Source organism: Parasteatoda tepidariorum, chromosome 1 (assembly GCF_982258835.1).
Source record: "Parasteatoda tepidariorum strain Cologne lab strain chromosome 1, Ptep-v5.0, whole genome shotgun sequence".
Taxonomy (NCBI): Eukaryota; Metazoa; Arthropoda; class Arachnida; order Araneae; family Theridiidae; genus Parasteatoda; species Parasteatoda tepidariorum.
The window spans coordinates 11186060-11204224 of record NC_141755.1 but is presented as its reverse complement, the minus strand read 5'-3'; the positions used below and the strand labels follow the sequence as shown (position 1 = coordinate 11204224).

General features: G+C 27.4%; 1 protein-coding gene across 2 annotated transcripts in view; it reads right to left on the bottom strand.

The window, feature by feature from the left end:
* Positions 1 to 12511: 12511 nt before the first annotated feature.
* The window catches only part of LOC107455273 (cubilin-like), a 183605-nt gene continuing 177951 nt past the window's right edge, over positions 12512 to 18165 (bottom strand). For both annotated transcript variants that reach the window (XM_071180200.2, XM_016072780.4), the window contains 3 exons: positions 17441 to 17508; positions 16356 to 16469; positions 12512 to 13605 (listed from right to left, as the gene is read on the bottom strand). In XM_071180200.2, coding sequence (XP_071036301.1) covers positions 13367 to 13605; positions 16356 to 16469; positions 17441 to 17508 — 421 coding nt within the window. In that variant the 3' untranslated portion in view covers positions 12512 to 13366. The remainder of the gene's footprint in view (positions 13606 to 16355; positions 16470 to 17440; positions 17509 to 18165) is intronic.

Sequence of the window (18165 nt, the reverse complement as noted above, 5' to 3'; positions counted from 1 at the left end):
ATTTTACCTTACACATCTGTTTTTTACATTCTGTGAAATTAAGGTTTAATCTCAATTAATTGTAAAGATTCAATTAATTGTAATGATTTTGTAGTTATGAAAGTTTCCGGAAAGAAATCAACAAGGTATTACGAACTTCGATTAAGAAATTGCGAAAAATACAGTTCAGTGAATTTCAGTTTCATGATATTGAATAAAGCTGAACTTACCAGATAAAACAGATATATATTGAACATATGAATGAACAAGCACCGTTTACTGGAACAGTTTTTGTTAATACTGTTTGGCGACAGTTACCACATTGTATTTGTATTGGGTCGGGTCCTAGCTCCATTTGAGGTAAGACGATAATAGTTGTTGTTTCAGGTGCTAAAAAATCATAAAACAAAGTAAAATAGCTCTATTTATTGCGAATTCTTATTATTCTGAATTCGAACACATTTAAATATTTTGACTTCTGACATGATCTAAATCATAGAATTGGAATCAGGGTTGGCAAACTTTTGACAATTGATGAATTTATCTGGTTTTAACCATGGTTTTATTCATGTTAAAAACCCTTTTTTTGAAATAGCTTTTGACAAGCGTCAAAAATCCGAAATTTTGGTGTAATGATAATTATTAGCTATTTTAAATAAGAAGTATTTATAAATAAATATACATATAGAATTACAAGTGATCTATCTATTATGTTTCGGAATTATTTTGACTTTAAATTATCTTTTTGTTATGACGGTTACTATCAAAACAGCAAATTCCAGCATAGAACATATAAATAAATATAAATAAAAATATGCAAATTTGCAATTTATCAAATCTGGTAATTTGTTAAATTTTTGAAAATAAAAATACAGAAACAACCCGCTTAAAAAAATACTCAATCACTTTATATGTAAAATCAATTTTCAATTACCCTCTTTTCAACTCCTTTCTCCAAAAAATGCGATTACAAATAAATAAATAAATAACTAAATAAAAGAGAAAAAAAAGGAAGAAAAAAAAACCTTTTTGAAGCTGTCTGTACTTGAAAGTAATTTTTTAGTTTTGTATGAGTGAAACCGAAATTCGAAACTATTAATTTAATTGATGCTGAATTGCATAGACTATAGAATGTAGACGTATTAAAACTATTATAATAAAATAAAATAGACATACCTCTAAATAAACATACATTTTTGCCAGAAAGATTCGGATTTCTGATCCCTGAAATACAGGGGCGGCAATCTGGGAAATATGGTCCCCATACTTTGATCTGGAGAATAGTCCAAAGTTCGAACTCCTTAATTTTAATTTTACGTATTTCGTCATACCTCGTGAGCTTTGTAAGTAAATTTAAAATTTTTTACTCATTTATAAAATTTGTTTACCCAAAGATAATTTCTCACAATACATAAATTTCAGTAAATATTTATTACTTTTAGTTATTTTATTTAAAAATAGCCGAAAAAAGTTTGAATTGTAAGGTATGCGATTTTTGACATTATTTTATTTCGTTCAAATTAAAAATTTGAACGAAATCGGTTGAATAGTTCCTGGGAAATTGAATTTTAAAGTCGTATATATAATTTTTTGTATAGAAATGCAATTTGAAATTATTCTATGGTAAAAATTTCATTATTGAAATATAAGTCTTATTTTCCCTAAAATGTTAAGTAAAATTTAATTTTTAAAATACATTACTTCATTATGTTTGTTCAGTTTGTTTGAAAACAATATTTTATTCTCCATAAAATATTTTTCAAGAGTCAAATAATTATCAGTTAAAATTATTTGTTTTACTTGCGGCCTTCAGTTCTGCTATCTAAGACAGCTACCTATGCCAGAAGTAAGAAGCGCATTTCTTCATTTGGAGTTTAAAAATTTATTACAAAAAAAAAGGGGGGGGGGATACTGAATAAAATAAAATGTTAAAAACCATAGTTCAAGTTAATCTTTCATGTGTTTAGTGTCGCCATCTATAATAGCTCAAAGAAACAATAGTTTAGAAAAAAAATAAAAACTAAGAAACACATTCGATATTAAGTATAATCCAGTTGTTTTTTAGGCAAACATCAAGACAGAAAAAAAAATAATAATACGATGAAAAAATTATTATATTCAGCATATTTGTTGACATTTTTGTATTTTCATTTATCAATACATTTTCACGAATGAGTTGTCAGTAAATTATCCTCTGCCGATGGCTATATGATTATAAATAAAATTCCTTTTGGCGTTTTTGAAGATAGCTTTTCTTTTTTAACATTCTGACTAGTATGTGAAACAAAATGAGATAAAACTTAGTTTTATAAGTCGATCGGTTATAATATCTATTTACCATACATTTAAATAAAAAAATGTTAGTAATTGGCATCTCCTGTTAATTTTTTATATAATTTCTTTGATTTCTTTATTATGATTAACTAAGATCCATATTTTAATTTCGCAAATATAATATAAAAGATTATATATGTGTACCTTTTTTTATCTTTCAAATTACTTAATTTTATTTATCATTTATTTCGATAAGACATATCTGTAATTGGTATCTTCTGTTTAGTCTTTATAATTTCTTTTATTCCTTTAATATGATTAGCTAAGCTCCATATTTTTAATTTCACAAATATAATACGAAAGATTATATTTGTAAATAATTTTTTTTATTCTTCAACTTACTTTTTTTTAAAACCATTTATTTCGATAAGGAATATTTATAATTCGTATCTTCTGGTTTAGTCTTAAAATTTATTTGATTCTTTCAATATGATAAGGATATATTTGTAAATCGTATTTTTTATCCTTCAAGTTACTTAATTTTACTTACTATTCATTTCGATAAGAAATATTAAGAATTGGCATCTTTTGTTTAGACTTAATAATTTTTTTGATACCTTTAATGTGGTTAGCTACGCTCCATAGTTCAATTTCACGAATATAATACGAAATATACCATTTGTATATCATTTTTTCCCCTCCAGGTTACTTAATTTAATTACCATTTATTTCGATAAGAAATATTAGAAATTGGTATCTCTTGTTTACTCTTCAATTCCTGTTTATTCTTCTAAATATTATTTTATTGATTCCTTTTATATGATTAACTAGGCTCCATATTTTAATTTCACTTATATAATACGAAAGATTATATTTGTATATCGGTTTTTTTTATCCTTCAAGTTACTTATTTTTACTCACTATTTATTTTGATAAGAAATATTAGTAGCTTCTATTTAGTCTTTATATTTTTCTTATTCCTTTAATATCGTTATTCTTGTTCTCTGTCTCGTTGTACAATTTATATAATTTTATTTATCATTAACTATAAGAAAAATTTATTAACTGGTATTTCCCGCTTTTCCCTTTTAATTACGTGGAAATTTGAATACCATAATAGGCGCAATTTTACTCTATACACAATTTTAATAACAATCATAACAAAAAAAGGGTCGTGTTTTGCATTTTTCTGTCTTGTTATATAATTTACTAATCATTTGTTTTATTAAAAAGATTAGATATTATTTCTTGTTCTTTAATTCTTAACAATGTTAATTTTTAATGCGTTAAACTACATTTCATATTTATAATGTTTAATTACAATACGGAAGAGAGGGTGATTGCTCTTGTTCAATCTTGTTTTGAAATTTATATAATCTTACTTAACTTCTTCTTCACTAAAAAACTGGTATCAAATATCTTCATTTTATTAAAAAAAATAGATATTATTTGCTACTTCTTCCATTTCTAACAACGTTAAGTCTTAATGGTTAATGAATTCAAATACCTTGGAACATTGATCAATGACCAAAACAGCATAAAAATAGAAGTAGACAACAGAATTAAAATGGCAAACAACTGTTTCTCTGGGCTAAGAAAGCAATTAAGATCAAGCCTAATCAGTCGAAAAACTAAAATTAAAATCTATAAAACTCTTATTTTACCTCTATTGCTATATGCAAGTGAAACATGGACACTAAACGTAGACACTCAGCATACTCTTGGTGTTTTTGAAAGGAAAATCCTTAGAAATATTTTTGCCCAGTACAGGAAAGAGGCTGTTGGCGAATCAGATACAACTTTGAATTATATAGACTATACGGACAGCCACAGATAGTGCAGGTCAACTGAAGCAATATATTAAGATAGCTCGGCCATATCTGGAGAGGTCCGGAAAATAATGTAGTCCGAATCGCCACCTTTAAAAATCCTTCGGGATCTCGAGCTAGTGGAAGACCTCCAACTAGATGGCTGGATGACACTGCTAAAGATCTAAAAGTGTTAAAGATAAACAACTGGAAAAAATTCGCCATGGATAGGAGGCTTTGGAGGCTACGTGTGGTTGAGGCAGCCAAGGCCTGTAAGGGGCTGTCGTGCTGAAGAAGAAGCTATATTTCATATTTTTAATGTTCAAATATAATAAGAAAGACAAGGTGATTGTTCTTGTTCAGTCTTGTTCTGAAATTTATATAATCTAACTTACCTTCTTTTTCACTAAAAATTTGGTGACTAATACCTTCATTTTATTAAAAAAAAAAAAATAGATATTATTTGCTACTTTTTCCATTTCTATCAACGTTAATTTTTAATGCGTTAAGCTACATTTCATATTTTTAATGTTTAAATGTAATAAGAAAACAAGATGATTGTTCTTGTTCAGTATTGTTTTGAAATTTATGTAATTTTACTTGCCTTCTTCTAATGTTTTTACTTACTTTCTTGTTTCGAACTAATATCTAAATTTTTAATATCTTAACTAATATAACTAATATCTTAATTTTTATTAAAAAAAATAGATATTTTCCTCAGCTTTTTCCATTTTTAACAACATTTAATTTTAATATGTTAAGCTACATTTCATATTTTTATTGCTTCAAATTTAATAAGAAAGACAGTTCTTGTTCAGTCTTGTTTTGAAATTTATACAATTTTATTTACCTTCTTCTTCACGAAAAATTAGGTAACTGATATCTTCATCCCTTCTTTTTTTATTAACTGAATAATTTAAATATGATAAGCTATTCTTCCAATTTTTTAATTCTTAAGCATTATTAAAAAATTAGGGCCCTTATTTTTCTAATTCTATTATATAATTCAACCAACCACTTTTTGCAATTTAGAAATTATTCATTATCGTCCACTTTTTTTAAAAAAAATTATTATTAATGCGATTTCCTATGCTCCTTATTTTTAATGACTTAAATATAAATCGAAAGATCGGATCCATATTCTTTTTTTTTGTCTTTAGATGTAATTTAGTTTACAATAAATTCAATACAAATGGTTAATGGTATTCGTACTTTTCCTATTTAATTACGTGAAAATTAAATTACGGTAAGTTACTCTCCCTCCTAATTTTCAATACCTCAAACAAAATACGAAAGAGTTCCTATTTTTTTCTTCATTTTAGCAGAATTATACTTACCATTTATTTTCATAAAAAATAATTAAAATCTTCTTCTTTTCCTTTAAAAACAATGCTTACTCTGAATGTGATAAACTATGCATTCTATTTTCAATGTCTCAAATATGCTAAATATAGTGTCCTTGTTGCATAATTTATGAAATTTTACCATTCGTTTTAATAACAAATTGCTTATTAATATCTAAATATTTTCATTTGAGTTAAAAGTTTAATAAAATAAGCTACTTTCTTCTTTTTTAATGTCTTAAATAGAATATCTTATTGAAAGAAAGTGATCGTGGTTTTCTTTCTGTCTTCTTTCATAATTTTTTTAACTATTCGATTTAATAAAAAGTAGTTATTAGAAACTCTTGCTGTAATTAATTATGTATAAATTTTAATTCACTGAGCATCCTTTTATTATACCTCAAACATAATACGGAAGATCGGATCTTTATTCTTGCCATATAATTTTTAAATTTAACCATTCAATTCGATTATTTTTTAAAAAAAATATAATCTCTTATTTTTCCTTTTTTCATTGCGGGGAAATTGAATACGGAGAGCTGCTAACCTCATTTTTAATATTTTTAATGTTATACGAAATAGAAGGTCCTTGCTTTTCCTGGGTCCGACTTTTTAATAATTTTTCTCACCATCGATTTCAACAAAAGAAATTAGTTTTTATAATCATATGCTTTTCTTTCTTAATGGCATGCACTTTTTAATACAATAAGCTACGTTTCTTATTTTCAACATATTAAAAATAATACAAAATGTAATGTCCTTGTTTGTTTATATCTTGATAAACAATTGTAAAAGTAAAAAACAAAAAGGCGATTGATAAATAACAACTAATTTTATTCAGACATACTTTTTTTACTTCATTCTCTTCTTATATCCAATGATAAATATATTATTCCTCTTTTGGAAATGCTCAAATTAAGTAATTGCTTAACATTGGAATATATTCATCACAATATAGTTTTGAACATAACAAATTCACCTTTTTGCACCATTCCTAGATGCTGGCACACGATGTTTATGTTAGTGCTTATTACTGTTTTTAATGTGTACAAAAACAGGAATAACGAAGTACACTGTAACTAATTAAAGAAGAAAAGTAATCATGCACAATGATTATACAAAATCAGTTATGAAGTATTATATCTATGCACTGTTAGTTCAGAAAACAAATTTTCTCTTCAGTAAGATTCGGAAAAAAATATTGAAACAATTGTTTGTTGATGCTACTGGATAGTTGCAACTAGAGAAGAAATGAAGTCACTCGCCTAACCATGGGATTTAAATAAGATTTAATTGGATAGCTGTAAGCGATATCACGCGTGTGTGTCGAACCCGATTGGCTTCTGAATCGACAAACACCACCTACGATGACGTCACTTACAGGTATCCAATTCTCAATCTGCAAGTCATTACAAATGTAGCATCTCTGTAGTTTTATTACGAGTAGTTAATGCAGCGAGAATGAGGCAAATTTTTTGAACGCAAAATATTTGTAAATGCTATTGTATGCATTGATGATATTGTATTAGAATATAAGCATAAGGGAAAATAAATGAGAAATCGTAATTTTATGTAAAGAGTGCATATTTTTAATTTTCTTAAATCGCAATCAATGTATATAGTAACAAGCTATACGTTCATACTTAAAAAAGGCAGCTAAAAATCTTGTTTAGGGTTTCAACTCTCAAATAAAATTCCTCATTTGTAAAACAAACAAGATTTCTTGGGAAAAAAAATTGCAGATTTTTGGTAATAGTTTACAATCGGGAGCTCCTCTCCTTTTTGGCGATTTGCAAATAAATGAATATCTATGCAAATAAACCGAAAACGAATCACATACAGGTAAACAAAAGTTGCGGTAACCCGAAGGTGACGTCAATAAATCAAACACCAGAAACTGGTAGGTAAACATCTCATGGTAACCAGAAATGGAATTTCAGCAAAACTGAATGAAAATTATTACCAAAACAAGGGATCCCCAGATTCTACACTGGAGCATCGATTTTCCATGCGTGTTACAAATTGAATAAAACTGCCAGTTAAATAACCAAAAAATAAGAATTGTAAAATGGTTAATAAGTTTAGATACCGTTTAAAATAAATTTATATTAAAATGTGTTGTAATCAGGTAATTACGCTGGAAAAAGAAACGGCTCATTTAGTCTTAGTTAGAAAGCAATCAATTCCAAGCAATCAAATTCTGTATAGTAAAATCCGGAAAATAAATACTACACGTAAATACCTTCAAATTTGGGATACAAAAATAATTTACAGGAAATCAATACCTTTATGACTTCTATTAATTCCATGCTGATAGCAACCAAAGAATATGGAAATTAAAGAGGGAAAACTAGATCCTACCATGTGATTTTTCGACCAACAAAAATGTACCGACTGTAATGAAAAACTGCGACACTATCTTCCACAATTTTTTATACATAACTAGATATAGAAATACTTTTCATTACTATTAAATAGCCATTGAATAATTAAATGTACAATACGTACTTTTTATTGATACTCAAATAGATTTTTTCTAACTCCGTAATATTTCGAATCTTAGTAAAGTTAATTTATGTGTTTTAAACAAATTTATATAGTCTTAACTTTATACAGTCTTATATTAAAAAATTTTATTTTGTCTTAAACAATTTTATATAAATATATGTAACCTAAAGAATATGATATAAACATGAGTAACATAAACAATGTTATATAAAGATCTGTAATCTAATCAATGTTATGTAAACATATATGAAAATAATTTACACATTTGTTTTAGCTTTTGAGAAATTTTGTTTATTATTTTAATTCATTTCAAATGTAGCTCACCTGTGAAAAAAACGTGAAGTGTGATGTCGTTGTTTCTAAGTAGAGACAATTAATTGAATAATAGATTGTTTTTCCTCAAAACTAAGAAACTTTTCCCTAGAAAAGTTTGTAGATAAATTTTAGCTAAATATGCATGTTTGCATGTTGTATGTTTTATTGATTCCATAACAAAAATAAATGATTCAAACTTAAAAATATGGATATTTTTTATCAGTGCATAGATATAAATAAGTTACCGGTACACATTTCAATAGGGTTATAAATAAAATGTGCTGAGAATTCTATGTTTCAAAATAAAAATTACAGTTTTTTGCTACTTTTGAGTGAGAAAGTTTACATAATTATTTTCACTGTTAGTCTAGTGCGTATAGTGTCTCACTTTTTCTGTATATATCATTGAGTCATGAAGTCTGCATCTCGCATATGATTGTTTATTCCGTAGAGATTAAATTCGAAATGATTAAACATTTCTTAAAATATTTACAGGGATCTGTCCAGACATTTTGTGAAAGGTCCGTTTTTGTAAAATTGTGAAAAAATTACTCTTAATTTGTGAATATAAAATAAACGCTAAGTCACATTTTTTCAACCAGGGTCCGCTTTTGTGAATTTGGGCAAATAATCCGTTGCACAATTCAATTTTGTGACTTGTCCGTTATTGCAAAAAAACTTTTTCAAGGAGTTTTTAGATTGTAAAGACATACAAGATTATGCTCAACACTGTGAAATTATAATTAAAAAAATTTATTTGAGAAAATAAACAGCAATTGCTGCTACTAAATTAGAGATGCAACATACAAATATTTGGTATTTAGCCTATACTGCTGAACGCAGAATATTCATTTAAGACGAATAAAGGAAGTTAGTTTGAATTTGTCTTTCTTCCCCCCACACTTCCTGGGAATTATTTATTCGATTAACAAAACAATAATGAAGATAAACAAATTTGTGAAGGGTCCGATTAAAAGATAAATTACTTTTTGAAGGGTCCGTTTTTAAGTTAAAATATTTTTTGAAGGGTCCGTTCTTATGAAAAGATATTGTTTTTATGAAAGAAATTTGGGTCCGTTAACGGACCCAAATTCCTTCTAAACAGACCCCTGATTTATATATAAAAATTAAATAAAAAGGATTAGAGCATACCAAGAGGCATGTAACAGACAAATTTAAGAAGTGTTTTGAATACGACAAAAAGTCTTCGAAATATTTCATTGTTCATCAATATGAAACTTTAACACTTCAGAGACCATCTGATATATTCTAGGAGACTTTTATATAATCTAAGACGGGATTTCAACCTTATTTACTCTATACTTAGATCTTAAACAATAAAAGTGTTCTTTTTTGAACTGAAACGGCATGAATCTTTCAATATTTTAGAGACTCTATGGTATATATTATGAGATTTTTAATTAATATGACGTTATTTCGACATTTTTTAATCAATGGATGCTTGTATCTTAAAACAAAAGCTGTGTTCTTTTTTTCAAACTGAATGCTAGATAACTGATTTGATAAACATTCACAACCTCCCACTATCAAGGCTGTCTTTTGCCGTGATATACACTGAAGAGTCATTACATTATGACCACCCTCCATCTATAGCAATGGGTTCGCCTAGGTTTTCATGGTTTCTCGCCCAGGAACAATGTTTTCATGGGGCACATTAGAACCCATAATCCTCATAGAACAATCTCTGACGTCTGTAAGCTAGTTGCAGACCAGGTTCACCCATTCATGGCAACAGTTTTTCCTGCGGGGGAAGGTGTTTACCAACAGGATAATGCACCATGTCATGAGGGTCGAATCGTCATGGATTGGTTCGAGGAACATTCCAGTGACTTTCAAGTCATGTCTTGGCCCCCAAATTCACCTGACCTTAATCCAATAGAGCATTTGTGGTCCTACTTGGAAAACCAAATTCGTGCTGCCACGCTACCCCCTCGCAATGTGAGGGAATAGCAGGACCAGTTGGCGAGCGCTTGGTACCAGATCCTCAGACTACCTATCAGCACCTTGTGGAATCAATGCCACGGCTGGTGCTAGCAGTTTTGAGGACTAACGGTGGTCTTACATGATATAAGCAGGGTGATCATAATGTAATGGCTCTTCGGTGTATATGTTACACTAGATAGACAAGGATTTAATTTAGGAGGTTATAAAGTATTGTTATTACTTCTTTTTTTATATGGTTGGTGTGTATCGTTCTTATCTCTGATACATAACGTGTTCTAAAAGTGCTCCAAATGCGGTGGGTACTAACGGTTTTGAACATAGGATATTGTTCTTGTAAATTTTACCCGACATACGTCTGAATCGCTGTATCGGTTAGTTAGTCAAAACGAGTTTTTTTGTAGTTAAAAACGAACTTAAAAACATCAAAAGTAGATAATTTCATTTTAGCCAAAACTTTTAATTTAAGCGTAATTTTAATTTTGAAACATAGAATAAACAATTTTTTTTGAGTTAAGTAAAGGTATACAAGCAGAAATATATACACATATACAATTGTTTTCAATTCCAAACAACATAAAACGTTATCTTTTCACATACACATGTAGATCCACATTTATGCTTTACTGTTCTTTGAGCAAGAAACATATGTTTGGGCAAAGGTTACAACTGTTTATGAATAAACAAGTTAAAAGGAGGAAAAATTAACTTTCGGAGAAATGGAGTGAGATTTCATCGTTGTAGAGTAGCAATTCATCCAGGTTAATATGCATACTCAATAGCTGCCTACTTGGAAGTGGTATTTCGAGCTGCATATATAAAAGTTTCACAAAAGTTTTTTATTTTACACATATTTCTCTTTTTATATAACTCTTCATGATTTCTTTGCTAAAATGCATCTATATAATCTCAGCCTTTTTTTGAAATGTTTGTTTTCAAAAAATGTGATCATTTTGAGTAAAACCATCCAATTTGTTTTTGATGATGTCTCTTAAAAAAGAATTCCAAAAACTTCGGAAATTCGAAAGCTCTTAGCACCAAAGCGAGTAGTAAAATGTACAGTTAGTTATACAGTTCTATTGAACAGCTATCTGTTCAATGCACCAATATTTTATTTTACGGTAGAATAATCTTTTTTGAAAACCTACAATTTAATATATTCATGTATGTTTATCAAACACTATATTTGGCTTGGAAATGTACAGTTTTGGCACAAAGCAGTTATTTAAAAATGTTATTTTTATAATTTTCATGCAAAGTGGTGCTATAGTCAATTGTCTCCTACATTATTCTATAAACAATATTTTTTGCAGAAACTTGTTCTTTTTTCTGTTCTTTGTTGTTAGGAAATTACATTTTGTATCTTCCGTGTTCTGCTGCAATACAAAAGAAGTTACTTTCTTCATTTCCATTGGTTCTAATAAGACACGTGACTGTAAAGACTTTGATTTATATATAACAATTATTCACAACATTTTGAACGCTAAATGAATGATTTATCTTACCAAGATTAACAATTTTAAAACATTAGTGTTATACCTACTCTACCTATTTTAACTTTAATGTCATGTGCATAACATTAAATATTTGTTCGAAAATTAATTTTTTAAAATTAAATATAGATTTAAAACTCTATAATTTAATTGTTTTAGTCTAATAAGTTAAAATTAATTTGATTAGAAGTGAAGATTTGAAGTTTTTATTATCTTCTACTGCTATTATTTCATAAATGTAAAATATTGAAACTATATTGACTTAGAGTTATTATATGATAAATTTCTAATTTATCAATATCCATTTTTATTTTTAAACATTAAGACACATTTCAATAATATGAAATTTAATTTGATGCAAAGAAATCACATGAATAGAAATTTTTTAAAAGCGGTGCATTCGAAAAAATTTATGTTTTTCCTAAAGTTATTTTTTTAAATATTCAGAGATAACGAATAGTAAAAGAAATGAAAAAAAGTATACATACGTTTATTCTAGATAATATATGTGACTTTTTGAACTTTTTAAAACGTGTAAGTAAAGTAAAGTAATTAAATTTAAATATTTTCCTTTAGCGTAATACTTCTTACGTAGAATAATTTTACACATGAACATCATTTATATTTTTATAGTCAATGAAACGAATCATATGTGTGTTATTCATCAAGCGTTTTAATGTAATGAGAAAGTTATAAATAAAATATTTTAAATATTTTTAAAAATATTCAATATACAAACTATACTTTACAAATTAAATTGTTATTATCTCAATATTAAGTATCTCAATATTAAGTATCTCAATAATAATTTAACCTTAAATCCTAACACTTTTATTTTTTTTGTTAATGAAAAATAATGTTTAAATTTATGATCAATCAATTATGTATGAATTGATCTGTCAATAGTTAAACAGTTATTTAGGCAATAATTTAGCCAAATTAAACTGCTAGGCATTTTAGCTTAAATTATTAAATCTTATTTCGTCTTGTTGCTTTAGATGAACGTTTAAATTTTGGTAACCATATAAATTGCCAACCAAATATCCCAAATCTAAATTGTTGACAACATTAGTTAAATTAGGATTTTATCTACGTAGTAATGAAGTCAAACTTAATGGTGAATATTCAAAAGTATTTTCTCAACATATTTCAACTCCTAAATTTTTTACTAATTAGAATAAGTATTTAAATTCTATTAATAATAGTTAATGATCAATCAAACAACTTAAAAAACTATTAATAACACTAGTTTTCTTTTTAACGAAGACAACTTTCACAGTTTTATGCCACTGGCAAACGCAAATCCTCTTTCGTCATCTTAAGTAAACGATATCATTCCATGGCACTTTTCATGTGCCACAGGCAAACACGTACACATCTTTGTCATCTTAAGTAGAAGATACCATTCTATGGCACTTTTTATAGGCAGTGAATCAGCACTAAAAGAACCAATTTTTCTCTAGTTACACTTGTCATTTCTATGCGATAAATTGATTAAAATGATTCTTCTAATGTCAGAGACTTCTTTTAAAAATTTGTATCTGAGCATATTTCTTCAACGGTTGGGGATTTCCTTGCAGAACTTCTTCTAAAAATCTCAGATTTAGTCAAAAGTTGACCACCTGTCTTCAGGAGGTGGTAAGGTGTCGATATATTTCATAGGGTCTCCGATATTCTCCGATTGTCAGACGGTATCGATGCTTACGAAATTCATGGGTCCGAAATCCCGAGGATCGAATGTGGGACTTCTTTTTTGCCTCGGCTGAAAGGGCGGTGGTGGAAACTGATGAGGATGATGGTGATGGTGCCGCCGTCTTTTCCGCTTTCGATGGCAAAACAAACAGATGGTCAAAAATATAGTAAACGCAATTCCCATTGTTAGGCCTACGATGAGATATACGTTGACAGTTGGTAATTTTTCGCCTGTAAAAGAATTGATACAATTATAATAAACTGTGCATTTTTAATAAATACCAGTTGTTCCGAAAATGACCACAGATTTGACAAAAGCAGTTTAGGGTGTGTTCTTTTCTGCAACGGAAACCAGATCATTTATTCTCACCAAGGTTTCAAATTTATTGCAATTTGTCAAAAGATGATGGCGCTGTTCAGTTTTAAACCGTGTTGCCAGACTACATTGTATTATTGCTTTAAGTGATGAAAATATTGTTCAATGTTTTTTTTCCAGTTAACAGCGCCCTCTTTTGACGAATTTCAAAATTCTGTAAGGAAAAGTAATATTTTTTCTTTTGAAATATGGACTAAAACACACGTTTCTATCTCCTTGGGTTTTATTGATTGGATTTTTTTTAATGAATAATGGACATTTTCGGAACATGTAATGCTTAACATTTCAGCATTCTGCCACATCTTTAAATAAGATTATTTTTAATACAAAGGCCTGTTTCTCAAAGATATTCTTATTGTTACTATGGATGTGACATAATTTACTGATTCTTAGCATGTTCTTCTCTTAAAGGGTATAATAACCCTTAAGGAAAATAAAAGACACGTTTTAACATATGACATTTGAATCTACTTAATAATTCTAAGCGAATTCAAGTAGAATTTTGAAGCAATAAGACAACAACAAAATTTTGAAACAATAACAAAAATTACAAGAAATAATTCGACGTTTTGGAAAATTACATACATCATAAATATTTATCGTAATTAAAGGATTTCATTGCGAGAAATATTTATGAGTTTTTTTATACTTTTATTTTTTTATACTTTTGTAAAATTATAGAAAAAGACACAATGTTGAATTTAAAACCTTTGAACGCACGACTTCTCAAAAAGTGTTTGATGTGTATATTTTTACAAATCTTCATAGTAGCTCCTTTAAGTGCTTATAAAAAATGTAACATAATGTTACATTTTTTATAAGTACAAAATGTTCTTGGAAATTAAAAGCGATTCCTTAAAAAAAGAAAATTTTATTTCTTAATTTCATTCATTTTGGAAAATACTATTTTTTTAATTGAAGAAATAAAATGATAAATAATTTTTAGTTGTCAAATTTACACTTAATCAAAACTTTTATTATTGAAACTATAAATAAGTGTAACTATTTCTCATGTCCAACGCATTCAGTTTCTTTTTAGAATTTCTAGAATTTGCTTTATTATATATTTTTAAATAACGAGAAACTACTTAAAGTTGGGTAATTTCCACGATATCAATTGAATGTTTGTAATAACTATTATTATTCGCTCGTAACTCAGAATTCTACTTATTTTTATTTGAAAGTCATGGTAGAAGTCAGAGCTGCCAACTACAATGAGTTTTGCAAAATATTTTATTGATTGGTAGACAAATGAAAACTGTAGTTTACAGAATTTTCCGTAATTTCTCTACATTTTAAAAAGCCATACCATGAGATAACTAAAACAAAGTGAGGTTTCATATGAACTTTTAACAATTTGCATTTAGTTTGCGAAAAATAACTCTAAATCCAATTTACAAAATAAAGAATTATGTATTAAAACATAAACACGGCTATCAGTAGACGAAATTTTCCCAAAAATCGTTGTAAGTTGGCAGCCCTGGCTTGCAGTTTACCTGTGCTTTTTTCCAGCTTTAAAGTTAAAGTGAACGCTTAAGAACCTTTCTTGTGTGTTAAATATAGCTAAATAAACATTTTTCCCTCAACTTGTGACGTGTAATTATCATTTCTTTATTTAAAAATTATTTTTTAAAAGAATGAAGTGAAGAATTAAACAGAAAATATTTTACAGTATTAGCAATATTTGCCAGCTTAAAGAGTATAGTGAATTATTATGATCTTTTCTCGTACGTTAAAAAAATATAGCTGAATGAACATTTTTCAAGTAACTTGTAAATTACAACTAACATTTCTTTATATAGTCATAAATTGTTTTTAAAAAAATGGCATGAATAAAACAGAAGATATTTAACAGGATTAGTAGTCTTTGCCAGCTTTAAGGGTAAAGTGAATCCTTAAGATCCTTTCTTTATGTTGTAAACAATATAGCTAAATGAACATGTTTTGCGTAACATGTGAATCATAATTAATATTTCTTTGTATATTTTTAAATCATTTAGAAAAAAATAGCATGAAGAATTAAATAGAAAATATTTAAAAGGATTAGTACTATTTGCCAGCTTTGAGGGTAAGGTGAATCCTTAAGCTCTTTTCTTTATGTTAAAAACAATATAGCTAAATGAACATGTTTTGCGTAACATGTGAATCGTAATTAATATTTCTTTGTATATTTTTAAATTATTTAGAAAAAAATAACATGAAGAATTAAATAGAAAATATTTAAAAGGATTAGTACTATTTGCCAGCTTTGAGGGTAAGGTGAATCCTTAAGCTCTTTTCTTTATGTTAAAAACAATATAGCTAAATGAACATGTTTTGCGTAACATGTGAATCGTAATTAATATTTCTTTGTATATTTTTAAATTCTTTAGAAAAAAATAACATGAAGAATTAGACAAAAAATATTTAAAAGGATTAGTAGTATTTGCCAGCTTTGAGGGTAAAGTGAATCCTTAAGCACTTTTCTTTATGTTAAAAACAATATAGCTAAATGAACATGTTTTGCGTAACATGTGAATAACGTTTCTTTATGCACTTATAAAATATTCACAAAAAAAATAATATGAAGTATATTTAACTGGATTAGGCACTTTATTGTACTTACATTCTTCTTCGTCACTTCTGTCACTCCACCCACAATTGGGTTCTTTATTGCATCTTAAATTGCCTGCAATACAATATCCGCTGTCTCGACACTTTAACTGATCGCAGTCTTCAGCTGAAAGATGTTAAATGTTACAGTTAAAAGGAATTCAATGTTATAATATATTAATAAGAGTGAAGTTAAGAAAAAAATTAATTTATATGCAAAGTAATTCGAAGATTTAAAAGACGGTGTTTTGATCCTTAATTGCAAGTAAAATTACTTGATCAAACAACTATAAAATCCATAATGGTACGAAAAATTATGTTTTTTTTTAAAAAATAAATAATAATAAATAGTTGAACACAGATTTCTTAAATTTGTAAAAGCTGAATGCAATTTTTTTATTTAGCTTTGAAGTGTGTTTGTGTGAAATGGAAAACAATAGGAAAGACATAGAAAGAGGCAAAATATCTGGCCGCATGTAGAGTGAGATGGACAGTTATGATGGAAGCCCTATGCTCCAATTCGGAGTTAAGGAGAATATGTATGTGTGTGCTCACTAGTACTCTTCTTTCAAATTAATTAATTTGTTGAAACAATTAAATTTTGTCCCATTTTTACTGCTTTCATAAATTTACGAATTTTTGACCATTTTGTTTTTGGTATTTGAAAGATTTTATAAACACATATGCCAAATAACACTAAAATATTTAAAAATATTATTTAAAAAAAAAAAAACAGATTACAGAACAGTTCGTAAAATAATGCATCAAAACAGAGCTTATACGAAAACAGTGAACCTAATATTCAAAATTAACGTTCGAATCATAGAGACAGTTTCCTGAGGCGTTTTTCAGTTTATATTGTTTCTTTTTCAAAAACATATGTTATTCCCTCGTGTCAATGTCATTCTTTTACATTTCCGCTTTGTCACAAGCCATTAGCACTGTCTTACGATAAGAAATAAATTTGAATAGTTTCATCGTTTAAATTTATAATGAAAACTTGTTTTAATAATGTTTTAGAAGAACATAAGACGAAGGAAATGTGAGAATATAATCAATTTAAACAACATTTACTGGATAGCTTTTGAATAGACTTACTTTCTGTGATTTCTGTCCATACAGCTTTAAAACCTTCCGCTCCAATTGCTTTTTCTGCTGTTGCAAAACTGAAAATATCAATATGTTTGTTACGAAGAAAGACTTGATTAAGATTTTACTATTTCAAATATTTAAAGTTTGCTTTTTAGAGACAATAAAGCTGATGATTATAATACACAAAATATTACACAATATTCATAATAATAACGTAGTACATTATTTTACATGTGATAACTATTCTGTAATTATATAAATATTTTATAAACATCCAGTTCTATACTGATATTCTATTAAAAAGACACTTCAAATATATGGAAGACAGTTAATGAAATGCATAGAACATATACACATAGAACAAAAATAAAATTATTTTTAAACATAGTGCTAGGAAAATTCAGTTGAAAAAAAATTCATTGAATTAAAAACCATTTATTAAATATTATATAATGTTTTTTGTTAATTGTATCAGTTGCTTAAGACATAAAGTTTAACATCAAATAATAAACTTTCATAAAGTAATTGTTGAATAATTTTTCACAGATTTATATGTTTTGTATTGCTATAAAACTAGTGAAAAATAATGTCCTAATGTCTTTAAAAATAATAACAACAACTCAACAATTAATTGAACATCAATAATTAACAAACTTTATGCAATAAACTACTTAACTGAATCATTATAAACTAAAATATAATGCAACCATAATTCATAAACTAAACAATGA